Source organism: Nilaparvata lugens, chromosome 1, assembly GCF_014356525.2.
Source record: "Nilaparvata lugens isolate BPH chromosome 1, ASM1435652v1, whole genome shotgun sequence".
Classification (NCBI taxonomy): Eukaryota; Metazoa; Arthropoda; class Insecta; order Hemiptera; family Delphacidae; genus Nilaparvata; species Nilaparvata lugens.
This window is the reverse complement of record NC_052504.1, coordinates 98444601-98468385: the sequence shown is the minus strand read 5'-3', so window position 1 is coordinate 98468385 and position 23785 is coordinate 98444601. Positions and strand designations below refer to the sequence as shown.

Below are 23785 nucleotides of genomic sequence, written 5' to 3'. Positions count from 1 at the left end.
ATTCAAATGCATTCTCAATAGTTTCGAGAAACGGTTTTTTATTATTCTAGCTCTTCGAGCGTTCATATTCCTAAATACAATATGTTCAGAGCACGTGTTACCACATAACATATATCTACAATTTTTAAATTTTAGGAGAGCACGTGGTTGCCATTTGTGGCTCAAGTTTTATTGTCTTATATTCAATTTTCGTCTGCCAACAACTACAGCGACTGTCTTTTAAATTATTCTATTGTATATTTGTGTGTATCATTCAATCAATAAATTAATAATTGATGTTGATTTATCAAGTATTCAATGTCTTCTATAGAGATGACGTTATAAAATCAGTGGCAATTATAGGACTACAGAGTTGCTGATTCTCTGTTGCCACCGCCATAGTGAGATTTACGTTATAAAGTCAGTGGTAATGATAGGATTACAGAGTTGCCGATTTTTTGATGAAACATGTGAAAATAGAGATATTATTGCAATGTTTTCACGTGAAGTTAACACTTTGAGGGCCGGTTCCCGAGCTCGGGATTCAGTCAAGTTCTAGACTCTAAACAGCTGGAGTCAGAAAATTGGCTTTCCAAAACGGGGCGTAGTCGCAGTAAATAGTTGCAGCAAAATAAATCTTTATTTTTTCATTTCTATAATTGAAAACGTTTTTCCTTGACGAAATGAAACATTCCTAAGTAATTCAAAATAGCTGAAAATTCAAACTATTTTCTCTTTTTTACTTTCCTTGCCCTATTACCATAGGTAAGGAAAGTATTGCTTTCCAAAAAAATTTGAGGTACCCTAATTTCATGTTTTCTATACGTTTCAAGGTCCCCTGAGTCCAAAAACATGATTTTTGGGTGTTGGTCTGTGTGTGTGTGTGTCTGTGAACACGATAACTCCATTCCTAATTGACCGATTGACTTGAAATTTTAAACTTAAGGTCCTTATACCCTAGATAGCTATTTATAGGCCCAATCAACTGACATGAGTCTCATTTCTGGGAAAATTGTAGGAGCTCCGTAATATTCCTGAGAAGAATGAATTTTGTTAAATTTCTATCACAATTTTCTCAAAAATGACTTGACTTTTTTTCAAATTTATACCCTGTATAGTTATTTATCAGCTCTATTAACTGGCATGAGTCTCCTCCCTGGGAAACTAACAGGGGGTCCACCCCATCCCTGAGAAATTTACTTTGTAACCTCCTTCTCGTGCGTGAGGTAGGTAGGTAGAGCAGTTTATTCAAAAGAACACATGTCGATATTTTATTTGTAGAACAGCTGTTTTGACAACTTTTAAAAAATCCTCAAATTTCATAATTCAAACAAAGGAAAATGTACTCTGGAAACAATAACAATAGTATAATCATAGGTTTAATTATTTAGCCGCCAATCGGCATAATGTTATTCCCCGAAATTATCCTCTTTTAAGAATGAGGCTTATAGATCAATGAGCAAGAAAGTTGTGTGAGTGTACCACACCAGATTTTTTTATTTTGTATTCAGTTTTCTAGTTTTTGAAATTTAATTTAAACGTGGACTGCGACTTCGCCCCGTTTCGGAAAGCCAATTTTCTGACTCCAGCTGTTTAAAGTCTAGAACTTCGCTAAATCCCCAATTCGGAAACCGCTCCTCAGTTGTCGATTGATTTGAAAGACAATATTATGTTATAGTGTTGTTGTCTGTGATACTTAGACCAGATATCCTATACTATAAAACGAGCAACTTCTGTTTATATGTTTGTATTTCACCGGATCTCGAAAACGGCTCTAACGGTTCTCACGAAATTCAGAACATAGTAGGTTTATAATATAAAGATTCAATAGCACAAGGTCTCATCCCTGGGAAAACTCGCTGAATGACATTAAAAGGATAATTATTATTCATCCTTAGGAAAACAGCTGATAATAATTATTTCGTCGTCTGTTTGTGATGGAAGTGAGTGAGCGAGTTCATGTGTGTGGGACTGTGTCAAAATTATGACTCAGCTGTTGAACTTTTGTAATAATTCAATCAGGTACTTAGTGCCGGTTGCAAAAAAGCCGGGTTATTTTCAATCCTGATTAATTCCAGTAGATCCATCTTTTTGAAATGGTCTTCTCTGATTTGGTTCACGTGAAGTTAATCAGGATTAAAATTTACCGGCTTTTGTGCAACTGGGCCTTTGTGAGGGAAATTTTTGCATACCTCTGGGAATTAATCTCAATTTACTGTGATTAGATAGAACATTTCTGTATGAATGTTATTATAATTTCTTCTTTCGTAATACATTTTTTATGCTTTTGTACTCCAAAGCGAAGCTCGGTCCCCGATATTAGAATTATCTGGTCTAAGGTGTGATATTGTAGTATTTCCCCATATGACAACTCAATTCATCTGAATATTTAAATTACTAAAAAATAACAACTGGCATTAAAATTACAACTGGCTTGAAACTTGTGTATTTATTCAGATAATATATTTCAGAAAATATATGTGACATGTGTGTGTGAGTGATGTTGTAGTATTTCTCCATAATATGTCGTATTTATTTATTTATTCCATTGGCATTACAGATCATAATTATAATAAATATAATATGATTGGGAGAAGACAACAGGCATAGCCCAAAACTGTCTCCCAAGTTTTTACAAATAAAAGTTTCAAAAAGAATAAGGTTAAGATTCCACTTTCACTTCAAAAAATCCAATTTCCACTTCAAAACTAATGAATAAACTAAAAATTTTGAATTTTGATATTTAAAAACTGATTAAAAACAAAAATATTTCACTCAAATCTCTACAGATTGAAAATTTTTGAGTAATTTTGCAAAATTTATTATGACAACTTATTTCAGTTGCAATAACATATTATGTCATTGACATTAAAATTATCACTTTAAAAACTTGACAAATTTAAAATGATTTAAACATTGAAAATTGGATTAATTATTACAACTTTAATTATTGACTCCTTTAATTAGTGTGTTCATTCAGATAATGGTTTATTTGCAGAGGTGCTTCTGAATTCCAAGTCGATCAGATCCTCTCAAGGCGAGTCTGAGCTGACAAGCAAAATTGGGCAGTGCCTGAATGTGGGCGTGTGGGTGCACAACTCCCTGTCATGGCCGCTAGTCAACTTGGAACTGTCGCTGCAGTTCTTCCAGGACCACCAGAACGGGGTCACCAATTACCAGCTGGACACCAGGCTGGCCACTGCTGGTGTCACTCAAGTTCAGCTGCCTGAGGTAATAATAATATAAATCTTTCAATGCCTTAAGCCAAAGTTACACCAAAAGTTTACACCAAAGTTATTAACAAAATGTTGATAACTTTATCCCTATAGATTCTATTAGATTGAACATAACATATCATACACATGATGGACATATGTGTTTGTCAAGTTTCGTTTTAACAAGTTTATATATCAGTTTATAAATTTTATATATCAAGTCAAGTTTATATAATGGTGGGTGTTCGAAACTATCCCATTAGATTTGCTGGAGAAGCAGCAACTTGGTTGCACCAGAAATATAACGTTTCCAGTTATAACGTTTCCTGTTTAAACTTGAATAATTTTCCGGTAGATTTATGCTGAACTTTATTGCATTTTGAATACAAGATCTTTATTTGCCATGAAATAAAGCAAGTTTTCAATAGGCATCGTCAGTTTAACAATATTTCCATTCTACAATGATATGACTTTTCCAATGAGTTGCATTATTTCCTGTACCATAAATCCTGAATAAGATAACAAGAAGTGTATGTTTCAGCCTATTTTCAGTATAGTGTTCAGTGTGCTTTCTAGTTGATTGGCATGATATGTATCAACTTTGGCAAGTAGAGAAGTATGACCAGAAGTAGGCATATTCTGAAAATAACGAAAAATCGATATATCTCGAAAACTAAGGTCGATAGGAAAAAAGTTTACTGAACAGTTTTTGTCAGAAATGTCGAGTAGAATCTATGGTTAACGGCTGTTACAACCTTGGTGGGATACTCTGTATAAAATCACTACAATTTAGATACTCATCTGTTGATTAAAATCCTCTAACCTTACTTGGGCCATCCAGCAATAGTTCTTTTAAATATGTTCAGCGGCAACAATCTAATTGATAAAGACAGCTTTTTATACAGTTTACATTGTAGATAACTATGGCTTCTCAATGTTTTGCTTAGTCTAACACTCGGTGTTACCAAGTCATATCTATGTCTCGTATGAAATATATGAACAGTATCATTGGAAGTGAACTGATTTAAATTTTCCTTGAGATAAATCAAGTTTTGAAAAATGAAGATACATGCCAAAGTCATTATTTTAAGATTTGTAAAATAAGTTCTATAGGATACATCGTTTTTTATATCACAAATTTTTCTGATAGCTCGTTTTTGTCAAATGCAATTCAAGATGGCGGCTGAAATGGCGAAATTGTTGTCAAAAACAGGGTTTTTCGCGATTTTCTCGAAAACGGCTTCTACGATTTTGATCAAATTTATAACCAAAATAGTCATTGATAAGCTCTATCAACTGCCACAAGTCCCATATCTGTAAAAATTTCATGAGCTCCGCCCCATCTATGCAAAGTTTCATTTTAGATTCCCAATTATCAAGTTTCAGATACAATTTAAACAAAAAAAATTGAGTGGAAAAGATTGAGCATAAAAATCTCTACAATTAATGTTCAGTAACATTTTCACCCAAAATTGAAAATAAGCTCGAAATTCAAGAAAATAAGATTATTCAATTTGCAAACTGTTAGCAAGTGTTGATTCTATTAAATCATTCACTATGAAGAGATAGCAGAGTCTCCAGCGTTATTGTCCTGTCACCAGCTGGCTTAGATCTTTGGATAGTAGACTTGAGATGCGTGTTAACACTACCTTCAGTTGATCAATTTTCATAACGGCAAGGAAAGTTGTGTGAGTGCGCCACACCAGATTTTTTATTGTTGTAAGAGCCCTACCTGTGCTGACGTCACACGAATGCACTATGGCTTTGTTTACGGAGCTAGTGGGCCGCACTGATCACTGGGGATGACAAGCTGTTCAGCTATATTAAAACATCCCTCCACCGCTTGCCTGAGTCTTATGATCAGAGGTTGAAAAAATTACCCTCGTACAATCAATGTTTAATCACAACATAAGTAAATACTGCAGCTGAGACAAAATATACATAGTGAATATTCCCCACAAAGACATAAAGTCTGGGGAATGAGTTCCCCAATACATTCATAGATGAATTTTATAAATTATAGCGGCATTGTTGGCGTTGTTTCAGGTACAGGAGCACGGCAAGGTGTACCACGAGTGCAACGTGGTCTTCTTCACACCAGGCCAATACAAGGTCAACATACAATGCACGTCGTCCGAAAAGCATGTCTGGAAATTGATCCCTCCACTCGAAATAGAAGTTTCTAAATAACATTAAAAATTTACATGAATTTTGTATCAATCAAACTTTATCTCTATCTCAATTAATTATTTATAGCATAATAATAATTGTTTATATTCAACAAAATAATCAAGTTATGCAGATAAGTCCAACGTTGGTATGTCAAGTTACGTTAAAATAACAAATTATTCAAAAGCTTCTCATTATTGATAACATTAATGCAGGGAGTTTCAAAAGTTACTTTAAACATTGAGAATTCATGAAACAAGGTACAGAGTTGTTTTGAAGGAACACTTCAAGTTTTAATTAAAATAATTTTACAATGCAAAATTGCGAGTTCTAGAGGAACTTTTGAAACATTTTATATTAATAAAATTGAAAAGTGTATACAAATTATTTGATTAGATTTCCATCTGGTGCAGGTTTAATATAATTCAACATATCCAAACTTAGTAGATTTTAATTAAACATAAACGTTTCAACAAACATCACTGGGTACTGCTGTCATGCTAGGGCAGCCATTCAGGCAGCCACATTCTGGCTGCCGAATCCGGTGACGGAGTGAGCAACCGCCTTCCTGGCCGACTGAGTAACATGGTTGCTTCGCGTCCTGGCTGCCTAGCCCAATGTATTTATTTTAAAAGCAACTTTCAATTTTCTCCTTCCATTGGCACGAATACTGTTTACTTCAGATGAACACAAACCTCCCAAAATGGATCCATCATTTGCAACAACTTTACTTCAAGTGAGCAGTATCAAGAAGCTTAGAATAGTAGTAAGAGAAGGAGCAAGTACGAAATAAATGTTTGAGGCATCATAAGTTCTGAACTACCGAGCGGCTCAACTTGAAATTTTGCATAAAGATTCTGAATTTACTGAGGATGTTTATAGGCACATTTTGACAGTTTAATAAATAATTAATCTATTTTTTCAATTAATGTTTCTATTGTTTTTAACTATTTGTGTTTTCACAGACCCTTGTGGAGCGTGGGTTATACTTACTTAGTCAATCCTCTTTTACCGTTAGGTGTTGAGGTTTACGAGAGCCCTCCATCTTTCTCTTTCCTGTGCCCTCCTTCTCACTTCTCTCCACTCCACGACTCTCTCTTCCGCCATCTTTCGAACACCATCCTCCCATCTCTTCCTCGGTCTTCCTCTCCCCCTAGCACCCACAACTTTGCACACCCAGACCCTCCTTGGCAGTCTGTCAGTCGGCATCCTCATCACATGTCCCAGTCACCTCAACTGTGCGGCTTCAATCGTTTGCTTCAGAGGTTTGGAATTCAGGCTGTCTCTGATGTTTTGGTTCCTTATCCTATCCCTTCTTGTTTTCCCCGCTACCCTCCTCAAGTACCTCATCTCTTGGGCCTGCAGCTGACTCTACCGTTTTAATACCAGTACACAATTTATCACAAGATGACGTGTTTATTATACAGCTGGTAACTTTAGGCTAAATCATAGGTAGCCGCTCGGCCGAAAATTTCGTAAACATTGGTCTGTGAAATGGATTAATATATAATTATTATTAGCCCCCCTATTAAAATTTCTGGTCAGAAACCATCCCCAATATTCACACAACATATTCCCAAAGTTTTCATGCTGTTCTGTCTAGTAGTTGTCAAGTCTATAGGGAACAAACAAACAAACATTCATTTTTATATAAAATGTAGATATTGAGACATTCCTTCAATGTACTGTTTACCATCTTGTGCAGCAAATAAGTCAAGATGAATTCCACTACTCCTGTGTCGGCATACCATGCACATCTTTGCACTATTCATTGTCATTCAAAAGCGAATATTATTGGTGTCAATGTTGGTTTATTTTACAACATAACCTGAAATCTGCAATTGTAAATAGTATGCTAAAATTCTTCTAAATGGTTATTCTGCAATGTATATCACACTGTACTCATAATAGTAGTCTATAGAAACATAAAATTGTTGTTTTTTCAGTTTATTAGAAGTTTATGAATAACTTACAAAAATCACATGATTTTTTTATCAATCAAAGTTTATCTATGCTTCGATTTATTTATTATTTATAGTGTAATAATCTTGTAAATAGTATGTAAAATTTCTTCTAAATGGTTATATTGTAATTATTTATATCTCACTGTATTCATAATGATAATCTATAGAAACATTATAAAATTGTTATTTTTTCAGTTTTATTTATTGTTAGTTGAATATAGCCTATATTGTTCATGTCAAAATTGTAAAGACACTCTTAATAAACGTACGTTTATATAAATGTAAGACGAGACCTTCTTTATAAATATTCTACTTCAATCTTGTAGTGAGTTCCACGTTATAATAAGAGTGGAGAATATAAAATAATGTTGCCGATTCTCTGCCTTGTCACTGCTTTCTATAGAGGATAGCTGATATATAATATTAAGTAGTCATTTTTGTTTAAAAGCAATTATTCGTCAATAGAATATAATTTTCAATTATTGAATGATACATCTATTAGATGATCATAATTTGTTGAATGACAATGATAATTAATTTTGTTGATAAAATATTTCTCTACATTGTTAAACGTTACACTGAATTAAATCGGTATATCTGGATTAATATTTAACTGTTCATGCTTGTTCGAAATGATCAATTTATTTCATTTGAAAATATATATCTCAATGATTAATTAATACATTTTTATAATTGAGATTGGATATTTTGTCAACTGACTATATTTTTATATTTTTAAAAAATGACCTGGCAACGTTGTGGGCCAGAAAAGGATAGCAACGCCAATGTTAATCAAATACTGATATTTCAATGTAGACCTCACTTAGGCTGTGCAAAGGCTAAAAATAAACTTTTTACTCGTCATATTTTTCCAAGTTTTTCGATTTCTATATCATCAAGCTATCAAAATGAAAAAGTTTTCTCAGGAAAACATTTTTTTTTATCATTACTTTTTGAGATATGAGCGACTGAAGTTTGAATTTTTGGGACAGAACATTAATTTCAAATTCGGTACGATATAAATCCATGAGATTCAGAGGATAGATTCTTCATGGTGTTGTTGATCTAGTAAAATAAAAATTTTCTGAAAATCAATTTTTGGAAAAGTTATTCAATTTACCAAAAATAACTCAACTAAAAGTTATTTTTAGTAAATTAAATAATAACTATCTTAAAAATTGTAATTTTCAGAAAATTTTTGTTTTACTAGATCAACTGTCATAATTGGTAGAATGGAAAACTTTGGCGTTATTCATAAGAAATGTTGCCAGTGAATCTCAATAGCTATTGTTTTATAGCATTACAGTCCAGTGTTGACAATTTTTGGGGTGTGACAATTTTATCAGAGGTGGTTACTAAAATCATCTTAAAATTAAATTTCACCATCAAAACTCAACAAAAATGTCTGAATTTAATAAATCTCATGGATTTATCTCTTACCGAATTTGAAATGTTCTGTCCCAAAACTTTAAACTTTAGGCGCTCATATCTCAAAAAGTAATGATCAGAAAAAAATGTTTTCCTGAGAAAACGTTTTCATTTTGATAGCTTGATGATATACAAATCAAAAAACTTTGAAAAAGTTTATTTTTAGCCTTTGCACAGCCTTAAGAGATCTAGTAAGGGTCAAACATAGCCTATATTGGAGCGGCACCGTTATTAGAGAAGGTAGCAAGAAAATGATGCAAGTCCTAAATGATTCCGCTTCCATCTACTCTACGGTGCCATTGCTGCTCCACCACTAGGTTCTGACAAATTTGAACAAATGCATCACTTTTCAACATTCTCTGATAGCTTCGCAGCTCCAATATGTTTTGACCCCAACAATATAATATTCATTTATGCACATTTCATAAAACACAAATCAAATTATGATCAGGAAAGGACCAGCAAGCCTAGGCCAAAACTGTTCCCTCTCCGGATATTGTTACAGTTGAATAAGAAACAACTTATTTCACCGAATTCTAACAGAAATGAGAAAGAATTCTACTACCTACTTTAACACCCGATTGCACAAAAGTATATTAATTTCTAATCCTGATTAAATGGGACGAGAACCAAAACCAGAGAAGACTCCTCAATAAAGCCTAGTCTGATTGGCTTTCGTGACATTTAATCATGTTTAAAAATTGACAGATTTCTGAGCAACCGTCCTTAGGAAAAAATTCTATTTAGTTATTTTGACGTTTGATACAACACTTTGTGTTTTATGACAATAAAGGACTATTGATTGATTGGTATTAAAGTCAGAAATCTATTAAAATAGTCCGTTACATATTCAATTAAACCAATACGGTACAAAAGAAAAATCTGGTGTGGCGCACTCACACAACTTTCCTTGCCTTGTTCACGCGCATCTCTAGTCTACTATTCTAAGATCTGAGCTAGCTGGTGACAGGACAATAACGCTGGAGACACACGAAGTCTGCTCTCTTCATAGTGAATCTATATAAATAAAAGCGAAATGGCACTAACTCATTGACTGACCAAATCTACCGGACCAAAAACGTTCAAATTTGGTAGGTATGTTCAGTTGGCCCTTTAGAGGCGCACTAAGAAATCTTTTGGCTATATTTTAACTCTAAGGGTGGTTTTTAAGGGTTTAAAGTTCTTTTAGCATGTATATTCTTCTTATTCCAATATCTTAAAATTATAATTTTATTTAAATGTCCATACCATATGTAAATATAGAACTATAATCTAGAGAGAGTACCTCTTCGAAACAGTTGTTCTGGTAACTAAATTAAAAATTTTGTCAGGTTGACATTAAGTTGAATTGACTTTGTTAGGTTGGCACCAAGTTGAAGATTGAAATGCATTTATCCAGAACCTCCTAAATACCAATTTATCCAGTTAGCCAAAATGAGCGTTTTCTCAGCTTTTCTGCGTTCCCTCACCTTTTTCAATAATTGATGGAAATATATTTAAAAAAATTCAGTACACAGATTTAGCTGAGGTGGAAGAATTTTGTTTGTCAAAGATACGCCGATATAGTAACAGGTGTTTTTCGAGATCAAATTGAAATAATACGTTCAAATTCGGTACAGAAGTTCCGCTGAGGTCTACATGCAGGCGAGCGAAGCGAGCCAGCTGATCTCATTTTCGGACGATCCAGTCGGAGGTCCAGGGGGCGGAGCCCCCTGGCTAGACGGATATGGCGAGCGAAGCGAGCCTGACGGCTAGTGAATTAATAGAATCAACAGTTGCCAACAGTTTGCAATATTGAATAATCACATTTTCTCGAATTTTGAGCTTATTTTCAATTTTAGGTGAAAATGTTACCGAACATTAATTGTAGAGATTTTTATGCTCAATTTTTTCCACATGAAATGTTTGGTTTAGATTGTATCTGAAGCCTGATAATTGGGAATCTAAAATCAAACTTTGCATAGATGGGGCGGAGCTCCTGAAATTCTTACAGTTATGGGACTTGTGGCAGTTGATAGCGCTTATCAATGACTTTTTTAGGTATGAATTTGATAAAAACGTTGGAGCCGTTTTTGAGAAAATCGCGAAAACCCTGTTTTTGACAACATTTTAGTCGCCAACTTGAATTGCATCTGATCGAATTTGTTCGTTTCGGATCCTTATATTGTAAGGACTTTAAGTTCCGAATTTCAAGTCATTCCGTAAATTGGGAGATGAGATAACGTATACACAGACGCACATACACTCATACACACACATACAGACCAATACCCAAAAGCACTTTTTTGGACTCAGGGGACCTTGAAACGTATTGGCGGGGTTCCTTAATTTTTTTCGGAAAGCAATACTTTCCTTACCTATGGTAATAGGGCAAGGAAAGTAAAATTTGTATTGTAAAGCTGCGTTTACACTGAGTAACTTTGTTATGTAACAAGTTACACAGGTTTCATTGCACTGAAGCCAGCTGACAGCTGATTGGTTTTGATCAACTCTATAGTTACATTCACTTCAAACTGTCATAATTGGTAGAATTGGAAACTTTGGCGTTATTCATTAGAAATGTTGCCAGTGAATCTCAATAACTATAGTTTTTCATAGCATTACAGTCCAGTGTTGACAATTTTTTGGGGTGTGACAATTTTATCAGAGGTGGTTACTGAAATCATCTTCAAATTAAATTTCACCATCAACCCTCAACAAAAATGTCTGAATTTAATGGAAATGTTACACCATTTAAAACATCAACTGACTGCATGGATATGGGTTTATTCAAATTTGAAAATGGAGATTGCTATATTGGATGCTTTACAGCTAACATAAAGAGAGAATTATTCAGAGAAGGTAAACTAATTACGGTTTGTGGCAATTTAAGCAGACAATCATTTTAATAGTACATTCCTAAGTAAAGTAAGATTTATTTTACACTTCAAAAATAGCTGAATGTTGGTGCTATTTATAATAACGCTGACTACTTGAAGTAAAATAATGTGACTATAGGTCTATTCGAGACCGTCTATTGCTAACTATAATTTATCTGCAAACTAAATAATATTATAATCTGTGAAAAGGAGATTATAAACATTTATATGAAAATTTTAGAAGCAATGCAGCAATTGATATTTGACGTTTCTTCATTTAAAATTAGCTTAAATATTTTTTTTCCAAACACACTTTTTTTCAGAATAGAAATTGAAAATCATAACACCTATTGATTTAATATTTATTATAACACAAAATGTTTCAAACGATTTAGAGTCATTGTTTTATTTTAATTTTATTGTACAATCCTATTATATTAAGCGAGCAATTTCTGTATTTATATATCTGGTTATTTATGTTTAACGGATCGCGGAAACGGCTCTAACGATTTTGACGAAATTTGAAACATAGTAGGTTTATGATATAAAGATTCGATTGCTCTAGGTCTCATCCTTGGGAAAACTCGCTGAACGACATTAAAAGGATAATTCATCCCTGGCTGAAACAGCTGTGAATAGTAAAAAAGTGAGTGTGTGAAAAATCAAAATATTGCATCCCCGAAATTAATAAGATGACGTATGCCAGCTGTGAAATATAAACACGATAATTTTAGAAAATTGTGTTCTGTTTATCAATAAATAAAAATAACGAGCGAAGCTCGGTGCCCCCATATTTTACAAAGTGAACACTTCTTTCACATAATGAATATTGCGTTTTATTAATTACCGTTTGCACAGTGGAAGCTCTTAAACTGGATTGAATCATCTGGTGGTTGGATTTGGAAATGAATCACATTGTAGAAAACGAAACTTGACTTTGATTTAATCCAATTTAAGCTGAGATTCTATTTAAACTTGCTCTGCGCATACGGTCATAAGGTTCAAAACATAGTGGAGCGGCAAAGTTAGTGTAGATAGCTGAGACGTTTCATACCGGTAAATGTATTAGGTCGATTAAAAAATAGCTAACAATAATTGCTTTAGTCATTTTCAAGAAAATTCTAGGATTCAAGTTAGCTGTATAACCTTATCAGAATAGCTAGAACGACTGTCTAAAGCTCGGGGACACATATAACCGCACCGAGCCCGTGCCGAGGTACGGCGGTGCTACGTCCGCGACACGGTGATGGTGGTAGGAGAACACACATATCCGTGCGACAGCCGAGTCTCAGTTCTGTAGTGCTACTGTGGTCTGATTTCTGAATGTGTTAAACTATTTTTAATAATATAACACTATTAAAGCTTGTTGGATCCGATTTAAATTTTATATTTTTCAATTTTCAACAATACCACAATCAGTCATGTATCAGAAATATATAACAACAATAAAATTTACCAGTATATATATATTGATGCCACTAAATACGTTGAAAGCTGAACAGAATTCGTTTCACTCGCTTGTTGTTTTGAAATGTAGCTCTTGTATAAGACCTGGTTATCCCGTCCTGTCCCCAAACCTATGGATTGGGGTACAGTTAAGATCTAATTCACGAAAACGTCGACAACCCCAAAAGTAAGTCTTTAATTTGCACTAACCTTGGAACTGGCGAGGAAGTGGACTGTATCTCGTGTGTAGAAGTTACTGCTGACGATATCCTGTCTTTATGCGTAGGCCTATATGATATTGCACATATATCACGAAACGAAACGAGGTAATTGCGTTCAGCTCGAACACCACGGAACGGAAACGAAAAACGATGTTGACTTCTCGACAACGCTTCTTGAAGTGACGGGTTGGAAGATAAACGGGGAGGATGAAGGAGGGGTGAGGGAGAGAGGTTATCTTCCCTCTTTGGGAGAGGGGGAAGGGCCCGCCTTGGAATGCCCCATTTCCAAGAACATAAACTCAAAAAAAACTAAAATTTAAAAGTAAAAGAAAAACAAAACAACATGCACTGAACGGTAGAAAAGGAAAACGAAGGGAAAAAGAAATAGGAAAGGAAAACGGAAAACTTGGTGTGTGGGTTAAACTAATAGGGAAGTATGGGGGCAAGTTTCCTAACTGGCCTAACATACTCACCAGAGTTAGTTTTCACGTGAGCTGAGCGCACAACACCCTTAGCATCACTTATGATTTGGGTGACTCTACCTAACGGGTATGATAAGGGTGATGAATTGTCCTCTTTAATCCATACTAACTGCCCTACCTGAAGGTTTGTGTCACTCTCAAACCACTTATTCTTCTGTTGAAGAGTGTGGAGGTATTCACTCTCCCACCTCTTCCACAATCTCTGAGTGAAGCGATTAACCTTTTCCCAACGAGACAGTCTGTGCTCGTTGACATCACTCACGTCAATTTCAGGAACCGCCAACAGAGGGCGATGAACAAGGAAATGTCCGGGAGTCAGCGCCTCGTAGTCATCAGGAGATGAAGAGAGCGCATACAACGGTCTCGAATTGAGTATCGCCTCAATTTTCACCAACAGAGTGGAAAGCTCAACAATAGTTAGGACCGAATTTCCCACTTCACAAAACAAATGGAATTTCACATTTTTAATATTAGACTCACAGATTCCATTCATGAAAGGAGCATGTGGAATATTAAAACGAAATTGGATGCTTTTAGATGACATCGCATCACAGACGTTGGATTGATTTTCTGATGATCTGAGAAATTCAACAATTTCCTTCAATTGTCGCGCAGCACCTTTGAAATTCGTCCCTTGATCACAGAATATTTCTTTAGGCAATCCACGCCTAGAAACAAAACGATGGAGAGTGTTAATAAACTCTTCGGATGAAAGACTTGTAAGCACCTCAATGTGACAAGCTTTTGTTGCCAGACAGACAAACAGTGCAAAGTATGCCTTGTACGTACGAGCTTTGGGCCGAATACTCTCTTTGACAGTGAAAGGACCAGCTAGATCGACCGCAGCCTTCAGAAAGGGAGCACTGGGAACAACACGAGAGCTGGGAAGATCACCCATGACGGGAGCAACAGGAGTTGCATTGAATAAACGGCAACGAGTACAATTGAAAATCACATTTCTGATAACACTGTGTGCTCCAACAATCCAAAAATAACGCTGAATAAGAGCACGCACTATTCTTGGTCCAGCATGAAGATGAGAAATATGATAATACTCAATGAGGAGTTTAGTAAAATGACTATCTTTATGTATCAAACAAGGATGCTTGGCTTCATATCCTAAAGCACTATTAACCAATCTGCCACCAACACGAATCACACCATCACAATCCAAGAATACAGACAATTTTTGGAAACTCTTATCACAAGGTTTACCCTCTTTCAATAGGTCGAGTTCACGATTGAAATGACACTTTTGAACAATTTTAACACAATAAATTTGTGCACATTTCAACTCTTGAACACTAAGTGCGCCTGATTTACGACAGACACCACTAATTGATGCTTTACAGTTATTCACGAAACGTAAAACATAAGCACAGGAACGTAACAATCTCATGTATGAGGAGAAACGTGTTATCTGAATAACAGCAGTCTCTTCAGTGATATTCAAAACAACACCTTTATTTTGTTTCACATCAGGCAGAATTTCAGTAGCAGGGTAAGTCATAGATGACAACGGCCAACATGACAACGAATTAGAACACCACGTTGGAGCATTGAACCAATCTTGCGAATTGCACAAGTTTTGGGGAGAAACGCCTCGTGAACCAACGTCGGCAATATTGAAATCAGTAGCAATGTGATTCCAATCAGAAATATTAGTCAACTCTAATATTCTCACAACACGATTTGCAACAAACGTTTGCAACTTGTAAGGAGGTATATGCAACCAAGATAAAACAATAGTTGAATCACTGAACAGAAACGTAGATTGAAGATTGATTTTTTCCAGTGAAGGAAGGACTGAAACATACAATCGCGAAAGCAACAATGCAGCTTGAAGCTCTAATCGAGGAATAGACAGAGTTTTCAATGACGCAACTTTAGTTTTAGCTTTCAACAAGAAGCATTTCACCGTAGATTCTGACGACACAACTCTCAAGAAGATACAAGCACAGATTCCTTTGTGCAATGCGTCGGAAAACCCAAGTATTTGACAAGAAAAAGCATCACCATAAACGCATCGAGGAATTGAAATTGAACTTAGAACAGGAAGCTCTCTCATCAGCTCGTTCCAGCATTCGTTGTAGTCAACAGGAATCGGCGTATCCCAATCGATGTCCAACTTCCACAGCTCTTGTAAAAAACATTTCATTTTGAATATTACTGGAGCTATAAAACCGAGAGGGTCATACAGACGCGCGATAACGGACAGAACAGTGCGCTTAGAGTTTTTCTTTTGAAACTCTGGAACGGAGACTTTAATATGAAAACAATCAGTAGTTGGGTTCGACATTATGCCAAGAACTTTGACATTTGAATTAGGCTCATCACTGATATGAAGTGGTACTTGAGTGTTTTCAGAACGAATCAAATCCAAGAACTCAGGAGAATTACTGCTCCATTTATTCAACTTGATATGAGCACAGTTTAGAAGATTACAAAGTTGTGATTTTATTTCACAGATTTCTTCCAACGAATTAGCACCTGTGAGAAAATCGTTGTGAAATATATAATCACGAATAGCTGCTGCTGCCAACGGAAATTTATCTCCTTCATCTTTCGCCAGTTGAATGAGAGCACGTTGAGCAAGAAAACCAGACGGTTTCAAACCATATGTGATTGTTTTGAGCTCATAAACGACAATATCATCGGAAGGATCTTTACGAAACAATATGTGAAGGAAAGAACGATCTTCTTCATCAACGAGGATAGCACGATACATTTTCGTAACATCACACGTGAATACGAATGAGTGAAGTCTGAATCTAGTTAACACATCACATATGTCATTTAACAATTTTGGACCTGAATGAAGAACTTGATTCAACGAAATGTGACTCTTTCTAGCAGACCCATCAAATACAACACGAACCTTTGTTGTAGGTGATGACGGATTGAATACACAAAAATAAGGAATAAAATATTTACCTGGTTTTTTAGCAACTTCCATATGATCCAAAAGAAGATACTCTTCCATAAATGATACGCAATCAGATTTCAAACGAGCATCATGCAGCATACGACGCTCCAACGACAGAAAACGATTTAAAGCAACATCATGAGATTCATGAAACTTGAGTTGATTAGTGTCAACTTTGAAAGGGAGACGAACAACATATCTTCCTTCAGTATCACGCGTGTGAGTTTCAGCAAAATGTTTCTCACAAAACTCATCATCGGGACTAGGAAATTTATGATTAGGTAGGAATTTCTTCACTTTCCCAAAACTTATGAACCAAATTATTCAACGAGTTCTCAGAGGTGGGACACGTCATTAATGCAGTCAATGACTGATTAAGAAGACCGGAATGATTTGGAAATTCACCCAAAATAATGTCACCAAACACGGTAGGAATCACGCAAAACAAACACTCTTCACTAGATGAGACTTGACTATGATGACGTAATATTTTGTTGAATAACTTGCATCCCAATAGAAGATCAATGGAACGTTGTTCATAGAACACAGGATCAGCAAGGTTGAATTTTTTCAACTCATTTTGCACTTTTGAACTGAGATAAATAGGGGGCAATGAACCAACTATTTTATCAATCACGTAAGCCTCAGCTTCTAGACGAGGGTGATTTGAGCCCTTAGGTTTCAACAAACATTTCACAACACCAGAAGAATTCCCTACAATCGAGGAATTCAAACCAGAGAAATTTTGATGACAATCATGAACAGATAAACCAAGTTTCATAACAAGATCTTTTGTGATGAAATTAGCAGTACTACCAGAATCAATCATTAAATGAACACCAATAAACGAACCAGATGAATTTTTAATAACTGCTTGAGCAGTACCTAGAACGACACTCGTTTTAGGAATTAAACTAACAATTGATGACTTATCAATAAAATTATCAGTGATACCACAATGCTTAGAAGAATTTGAATTCTCAACAACATTCATAGTGCTGTCAGTTTGAGTGATCGAATCAATGGATTTCGATTTCAAAGCAACTTTAGAGATGTTATCAGTAGACTTCTGATAACGAACAGGAGAATTCGAACGGCTATTATCACTACTACGAGGATAATGAAGTAATTTATTATGCATACGACCACAATAATACAACGATTTAGACTTGCATTGGTTTACGGCGTGAAATTTGGAGAAACAATTGAAACAGACTCAATGATTTAATAAATTCATTCCTAGCTTTTGGATCTCTTTTCAAGAAAGCAGGACATTTGAATAACAAATGATTCGTTGAGTTGCAAAATGAGCATTTTGTTTCAGCACTATCATTCAATTCACAAGTAACTAAGCTGCTTTTATTTCGAACGCTGTTATTAGCCTGAGTAGATAAGACAACCTTTTTCTGAAAAGACTTATTTTTCGGCTTTTTGATAGATTTTTGTTCATTAACAGACGGCACATCAGATGCAGATAATTGATAAGATCTAACTCTCTTATTCACGAAATCAATCAACTGTTGACAAGAAGGAAAGCTCTTATCAGCTACCTCGAGCTCAAACGATTCACGTGATATTTTGTCTAATTGACGAATAGCCAATGAGTACAAAATATAATCAGCCAAATCGGGAACTCTCAATGACTTCAGAGTGGTAATACTATCACCTACTTTAACAAGAAAATCTTGAAGCGATTGTAACGAAGGTTTAAATGGGATTGAACTAGTTTTCAAAATCTCATTTACGTAGTAGTTAGCTAGCACCCTATCACTTTCATAACGCTTGCATAGAGTTTTCCATGCCAAATCAAAATCACTACTTATCTGAAAAGATTTCACTACTCTGGCTGCTTCGCCTTTCAACAAATTGTGTAAAATATGGGATTTATGAACAGGAGAATAATATTTATCATCCACAATCAATGATGAAAAGATATTTTTGAATCTAGGCCAGTCTGAAATATCAGAGCCATCAAACTCTGTTTTATTTCGCGGTTTTATTTCAGTTGGAGGTAATATCATGTTCAAACGGGGAGAATGAGAGGTTGAAGGTGAAGGTTCACTTTTCTCCTTCGGCTTCTCATTTTTCATTTGATTCAATTTATCACGAGCATTTATTATTGCACAGGATAAATTATCAATAACGGTAAGTAATTGATATTCAGGTTCTTTAGTAGGTTCAACTTGAATAGATAATTCATTGATTTCATCTAAGAGTGCAGAATATTCTTTCACAGTATTTTCAATAGATATGCTTCTTATCAAGAATTGAGATTGAATTTTAGGGTCATTGATGTCCTTCAACAAGTCATAAGCTTGTTGAACACGGCTAAACAAAGTTTCTTTCTTCTTCACTCGAATAGTAAGCAAGGCTTGTGGGCTTGCCATTGTAACTAAGTAACTGATTAGATAAACAAGGAGATTTGGAAAGGAACTTTGTAACTGGATTTAACATGGATATCAGTGCATGTATCAACAAGTAACTCTACTATTAACGAATTGAAATTTAAATTGAAAAATAAATCTCTTGGAAATAGAACATATCCCAGGTCTGGTGGACCATGTGGTTATCCCGTCCTGTCCCCAAACCTATGGATTGGGGTACAGTTAAGATTTAATTCACGAAAACGTCGACAGCCCCAAAAGTAAGTCTTTAATTTGCACTAACCTTGGAACTGGCGAGGAAGTGGACTGTATCTCGTGTGTAGAAGTTACTGCTGACTGCTGACGATATCCTGTCTTTATGCATAGGCCTATATGATATTGCACATATATCACGAAACGAAACGAGGTAATTGCGTTCAGCTCGAACGCCACGGAACGGAAACGAAAAACGATGTTGACTTCTCGACAACGCTTCTTGAAGTGACGGGTTGGAAGATAAACGGGGAGGATGAAGGAGGGGTGAGGGGGAGAGGTTATCTTCCCTCTTTGGGAGAGGGGGAAGGGGAGGAAAGAACAAACCAAATCAACCTTGATATGGCGGAAGGTGTGGCTCGTTCATCAATTGGGCTAGTCAGTCGGGTCGAGCGAGGGGTTTGTTACCACTGTCTGAAAAAAATGGCTTTTGGTGGCCCTGAAAAAGGGCCAAGTTTGTTGCTGGTGGCCCTGACAAGGGACCAAGATTGTAGCTGGTGGCCCTAAAAGGGACCAAGGCAGGCTAGATGTTTAGTAGTCGTCGACTGGTGCGATACCACGCCGCGCAAGGGTCCCGGGCAGGTCCGTTTGGTGCGAGAGCAGGCCGGCAGGGGCTCAAGTCAATGGTTCGCAGTCTCCACTCTGGTTTACCCGGGCTACGGAGAGGGCTGACCGGGTGATCTACTAGCCAGAGGTCGTGCCGAATCTCCGCCGGGAGGACCTCCTCGACCACTTCCTCGTTTAGAAGGGGCCTTCGGTCAAACCCCGGGCAGGCAGGGTCGTAGGCTTCCGCTGCACACACTCTGATGTCGGTTCGGCACCCAACCCACGCATCCAGAACCGCATGCCAGTTGTTAGGCTGGGGCGCTAAGTCTTGGGGCGCAGCTGGCGCAGCGGTGTACAGCCTCAGCCTCTCCTCCACCTGGCGAAGCTGACGTAGGGCCTCCTCTTCTGGGTACGGCGGCCGGCTTGGTTCCTCCTAGGCATCGGCTGGGTAGTAGACAAGGAAGACACCTCAGGTTGCGGTTAGTCTCGCTGTGGTTCCCTCATTGGCCTGCTCGCTGCTCTGCTCCTGGTCTCGGTAGTGGTCTCGGCTGGTAGTGGTCTCTGGTAGTGGTCTCGGCTGGTGGTCTCTTCTGGCTCTTCAGTGGAAGGCTGCTAGTGAGCAAGTGCTATCGAGGGTAGCTGAGTAGCCCCCTTTTATTCCCAGTCCCCGAGTTCACCTGCGCTGCTATTGGCCGGCGGTGCTCGGCCAATTGAAACGCAGGAACGGGAGGCGGCGACTGAGGCGCACCCTCGTGGCGGGTGGGTCAACCACTCATTTGGTTGATGCGTGGCGTGGGGAGCAGAGCAGAGCGGTAGGCTGAAAGGTAGCGAACGCGAGGGAGGTATCAATTCCCCCCCCCCCCCGTTTGAGGTAGCCACAGCGAGAATTTATTGATTGCAAAAAACAAGATACAATGTTTACAAAATATCCAAAGGCGATAATTTTACAGAAGTGAGACCAGAAGGGTCTCCCCCAACAGGTGGGTTGTGGTCAATAATTACAGAAATAAGACCAGAAGGGTCTCCCCCAACAGGTGGGTTGTTATTCCAAGAGATTTTGCTGGTCGGTGGTTGGAGCCGGGCGTAGTTGAGTCTCGTACACCTTGATGGTCTCGTTATCACGGGTGATCCAGTAGACAGCTCCTTGGTTGTGGGCGACCATATATGGTCCCTTCCATCTGGGTGCTAGGCCCGCGTGGAATTTCTGAGCCTTGTTTGAGAGTTGATGATTCCGTGTGAGCACCTGGTCGCCGATCTGGTAATGAGGCTGTGTCTCGGCTATCGGGTCTCCCTTCCTATTGAGATAATTTTCTTGGTTCAACACGTCTTCGCGTTGGATTGCAGTTAGCGTGTGTAGACGCTGGTTAATATGGTCTTTGTGCGGTTTGAGTTGATTTTCGGGCCAGTGGCTCCATTCCCCTGGCCGTGTAAGGGTTTGGCCAAACAGGATTTGACTTGGGCTGTATCTTGTTGCAGTGTTCTGTCGATTTCGCAGGGTGAATAGCACGGATGGTAGTTGGTTCTCCCATTCTTGGTGTTGTTCTTGTAGGCGGATCCGTAGTCCCTTCTTGAGTTCCTGGTTCCTTCTCTCGGTAGGGTTGGCTCGGGGGTGATAAATTGGCGTGGTGTAGTGTAAGACTCCCCATTTGAGGCAGAGTTCGTTCCATAGTTTCCCCGTAAACTGAGTGCCATTGTCGGAGAGTAGGATTTTTGGGTATCCCCATCTGGGAAACAGGTGCGTATCCATTGTGCGGCCAATCGTGTTGGCGTCGCCGTGAGGCAGCGGGTAGGCTTCTATCCACCTGGAGAAAGAATCAGTGATGACCAATATGAATCGATTTCTTCGCTTGGAGAGTGGGTAGGGGCCCATCAGATCGAGACATACGGTTTCCCATGGTCTAGTAGACCGTCGCGGTCGTTGCGTAGGTTCGTGATTCCGGTTGTACGCTTTTGAGCAGCTACACAGCAGGCAATTTTGTACGTACGTGGTTATCTGCGCCTTCATATGGGGCCAAGTGTAGTATGTAGCAATGTTTCGGTAGGTTTTGGCGTAGCCGGGATGTCCCATAAGATCATCGTCATGATAGTGGAACAGTAGCCGGGTGCGAAAGTTGGGCGGTATGACTATTCGCCAACCATTGCGTGTCTTCTTCTCCAAGAGTCGGTTGTGTAGGCGGTAACTGGTGAGGAATACTTGATCAGTTCCCGGTTGATCCTCCAACGGTCGGGGTTGATCTCCATCCATTGTTGCACCTGCGCATTGATCTGGTCATCTGTGGCCTGTGCTTTCCGAATCTCTTCTAACAGTTCAGTTTCGGTTGCGATGCTTGCTAGCGTAGCGGGTTCACTGGTGACTGGCAGGATGTCGGGAGGCATGGTTCGTTCTAGTTGTTGACTGGTCTCCTCAACTTTTTCGTTGTCGGGTTGCCGTGACAGTGCGTCGGCGAACTGATTCTCTTTACCCGGGCAGTGTTCTAGGGTGAAGTCAAATTCTTGTAGGAGCAGGGCCCATTGAGTGAGTTTGGCGCGGCTGTCCTTTGCAGTTTGTAACCAGGTAATCACCTTATAGTCGGTACAGAGTATGAATGGCCTGCCTTCCAGGTAAGGGCGATATCGCTTTATTGCCCAGACAACTGCAAGGCACTCTTGTTTGTTACTGTGATACTGTTGTTCCGTGTGGTTCAGCTTGGCACTGGCATATGCGATCACCTTACGGTCATTGTTGATTTCTTGGTATAGGACAGCCCCTATACCGACCTTGCTGGCATCTGTCTGTAGGATGAAGGTCTTGGAGAAATCTGGTAGACAGAGTGGTTGGATGTTGGCAGTCAATGCTTGTAGGTGGCAGAAAGCTGTCTCTTCTGTTGGTGACCATTTCCATCGCGTCTTCGTGCTAAGTAGCTCAGACAGAGGCGCACAAACGTCAGCGGCGTTGGGTAAAAATTCTCATAGCCAGCCGACTACTCCAAGAAATTCTCGCAGTTTCTTTCTGGTGGTGGGTGGTTGGGCAGAAGTCACAGCTAGGATAGCCTGCAGTTTTGCTTGGTTGCCCTCGGAGGTGATTATGTGACCGAGGTATTCAAGTTTCTTGCGGCCGATCTTGCATTTTGATGCTGAGACAGAGAGATTGTATAGATTTAACCGTTCAAACACTTTGGCTATGTGGAGTAAGTGTTCTTCCCAGGTAACCGAGTACACAATGATGTCGTCGAGATAAGCGTAGCAGAACTTGTCGACGTATCCACTCAGTACCTTGTTCATCATGGATTGGAAGCAGCTGGGTGCATTTCATAGGCCGAAAGGCATGACCTTAAATTGTAGCTTTTCGCCGTAGGGAGTGGTGAAGGCTGTGTAAGGTCGAGACTGGGGTGCGAGTGGTACCTGCCAGTATCCCATCCGTAGGTCGAGTGAGCTGAATATTTTTGAAGTTCCCAGGCTTCGAATGACGTCCTGTAGGGTCATCTGCGGTGCTGTGGCTGGAACGGTGATGGAATTCAGCCATCGGTAATCGATGCAGAACCGTGATGTGCCATCCTTCTTGGGGACAATGATGATTGGAGAGTTGTAAGGCGAATCACTGGCTTCTACCAGGTTGCATTCCTTGAGGGTGGCAACTTTGAACTCGATAATTTGCAGTTTCTCCCATGAGTATCGGTAAGGCCGCTGGCTGCGTATTTCTGAGCTGTTGAGTTGAATTGTCATGGTGGCGGCCGTGGTGATGGAGGGTGGCATCTGCTCCATGAACAATTTTGCGTGTTGTTGCAGTAATACTGTTAACCGTCAGTGCTGGTCGCTGGGCGTGTCTTCTAGTAACTTGTCAACCAGGTGAGTGTCCATCTCTACTGAGACTGGTGGTTGCGCTATCCAGAAGATCGTATCTTGCTGTGTCTTGCCGTAGATTAGCCTGTCTTGCTC

At 38.4% G+C, this 23785-nt stretch overlaps 1 protein-coding gene across 6 annotated transcripts in view; it reads left to right on the top strand.

The window, feature by feature from the left end:
* Window positions 1–7697, top strand: part of LOC111047118 (protein brunelleschi) — a 91198-nt gene extending 83501 nt beyond the window's left edge. For 4 of the 6 annotated variants that reach the window (XM_039419753.1, XM_039419751.1, XM_039419750.1 and 1 more), the window contains 2 exons: window positions 2978–3210; window positions 5241–7694. In XM_039419753.1, the coding sequence (XP_039275687.1) occupies window positions 2978–3210; window positions 5241–5384 (377 nt within the window). In that variant the 3' untranslated portion in view covers window positions 5385–7694. Of the gene's footprint in view, window positions 1–2977; window positions 3211–5240 lie in introns of all 6 variants that reach the window. The other 2 variants (XM_039419749.1, XM_039419754.1) reach the window with 1 other exon arrangement.
* Window positions 7698–23785: the final 16088 nt, after the last annotated feature.